At 53.0% G+C, this 2,249-nt stretch overlaps 1 protein-coding gene across 1 annotated transcript in view; it reads left to right on the top strand.

Moving 5' to 3' along the window:
* LOC108510223 (eukaryotic translation initiation factor 3 subunit C-like) overlaps positions 1-2,249 on the top strand; it is a 20,024-nt gene that overhangs the window by 2,689 nt on the left and 15,086 nt on the right. The window contains exon 11 of the mRNA XM_017839899.1: positions 1,531-1,775. Within this exon, the coding sequence (XP_017695388.1) occupies positions 1,531-1,775 (245 nt within the window). The remainder of the gene's footprint in view (positions 1-1,530; positions 1,776-2,249) is intronic.

The following is a 2,249-nucleotide window of genomic DNA, read 5'->3' as shown; positions in this document are numbered from 1 at the left end:
GGTGGTTCTTCTTCTTCTTCTTCTTCTTCTTCTCATCCGTGGTTTCGGTTCCTCGGCCCCGTAACGGGGTGCTTCGGCCCCGTGAGTTGGTGCTTCGGCCCTATAAGTGGTTCCTCACCCCATAACTTGGTCCTTCAGACTCATAACTTGGTGCTTCAGCCCGTAACTGGTTCCTCAGCCCATAATTGGTTCTTCACCCCATAACTTGGTGTTTCAGCCCCATAAATGGTTCTTCAGCCCCATAAGTGGTTCTTCATCCCCATATCTTGGTTCCTCAGCCCGTAACTTGGTTTTTCAGCCCCATAAGTGGTTCTTCAGCCCATAACTTGGTTTTTCAGTTCCGTAACTGGTTCCTCACCCCATAACTTGGTCCATGAGCTCCATAACTTGGTTTCTCACCCCAAAACTTGGTTCCTCAACCCGTAACTTGAGCCTTCATCCCCTAACTTGGTTCCTCACCCCATAACTTGCTCTATCAGTTCCGTAACTGGTTCCTCACCCCATAACTTGGTCCTTCAGCCCCCTAAGTGGTTCTTCACCCCATAATTTGGTTCCTCACCCCATAACTTGGTTCTTCAGCCCCGTATCTTGGTTCCTCACCCCATAAGTTGGTCTTTCAGTCCCATAAGTGGTTCTTCACCCCATAATTTGGTTCCTCACCCCATAACTCGGTTTTTCAGTTCCATAAGTGGTTCTTCATCCCATATCTTGGTTCCTCACCCCATAACTTGGTCTTTCAGTCTCATAAGTGGTTCTTCAGCCCTATATCTTGGTTCCTCAGCCCATAATTGGTTCTTCACCCCATAACTTGGGCTTTCAGCCCCATAAGTGGTTCTTCTCATCCATAACTGGTTCTTCAGCCCCATAACTTGGTTCCTCACCCCATAAGTTGGTCTTTCAGCCCCATAAGTGGTTCCTCACCCCATAACTTGGTTTTTCAGTTCCATAAGTGGTTCTTCACCCCATAACTTGGTTCCTCACCCCATAACTTGGTTCTTCTCATGCATAACTGGTTCCTCACCCCATAACTTGGTCCATGAGCTCCATAACTTGGTCCTTCAGCCCCATAACTTGGTTCCTCGCCCCGTAACCGGGTTCTTCGGCCCCATAAGTGGTTCCTCACCCCATGACTTAGTTCCTCACCCCATAACTTGGTTTCTTCTCATCCGTAACTGGTTCCTCACCCCATAAGTTGGTCTTTCAGCCCCATAAGTGGTTCCTCACCCCATAAGTTGCTCCATCAGTTCCGTAACTGGTTCCTCACCCCATAACTTGGTTCTTCAGCCCCATAAGCGGTTCCTCACCCCATAACTTGGTCCATGAGCTTCATAACTTGGTCCTTCACCCCATAACTTGGTCCCTCACCCCACAACTGGGTTCTCCAGCCCCATAACTGGTTCCTCACCCCATAACTCGGTCCCTCACCCCCTAACTCGGTTTCTCACCCCATAACTCACTTCCTCACCCCCTAACTTGGTCCTTCTCCTCCATAACTGGTTCCTCACCCCATAACTGGTTCCTCACCCCATAACTCAGTCCCTCACCCCACAACCGGGTTCCCCCGCCCCCCAACCGGTCCCCCCCGCCCCCCAACCGTCCCCCGGTGCCCCCCCAGGCCCGCCGGAGTCGATGCGGGAGCACGTGGTGGCGGCGTCCAAGGCCATGAAGACGGGGGACTGGCGGCGCTGCCACCGCTACGTCGTCAACGAGAAGATGAACGGGAAGGTCTGGGACCTGTTCCCCGAGGCCGACCAGGTGCGCGCCATGCTCGTCAGGTGAGGGGCTCGTCAGGTGAGGGGCTCGCCGGGGGGTCGCGCTGGGGGGCGGTGGGGTAGGGAAGGGGGCGGGCAGTGGGGCGGGTAGTGGGTCGGTCAATGGGTTGGTCAATGGGTTGGTCAATGGGTTGGTCAATGGTCAATCTATGGGTTGGTCAATGGGTCAGTCAATGGGTCATTGGGTCAATGGTTAATCTATGGGTTGGTCAATGGGTCAATCCATGGGTCGGTCAATGGGTTGGTCAATGGGTCACTCAATGGGTTGGTCAATGGGTTGGTCAATGGGTCAGTCCATGGGTCATTGGGTCAATCCATGGGTTGGTCAATTGGTCAGTCAATGGGTTGGTCAATGGTCAGTCCATGGGTCATTGGGTCAGTCCATGGGTTGGTCAATTGGTCAGTCAATGGGTTGGTCAATGGTCAGTCCATGGGTCATTGGGTCAGTCCATGGGTTGGTCAATTGGTCAGTCAATG

This window comes from Lepidothrix coronata, unplaced genomic scaffold, assembly GCF_001604755.1.
Source record: "Lepidothrix coronata isolate B3197 unplaced genomic scaffold, Lepidothrix_coronata-1.0 Scaffold555, whole genome shotgun sequence".
NCBI lineage: Eukaryota > Metazoa > Chordata > Aves > Passeriformes > Pipridae > Lepidothrix > Lepidothrix coronata.
The sequence above is the reverse complement of the archived record's forward strand: the minus strand, read 5'-3'. Positions and strand labels throughout refer to the sequence as shown.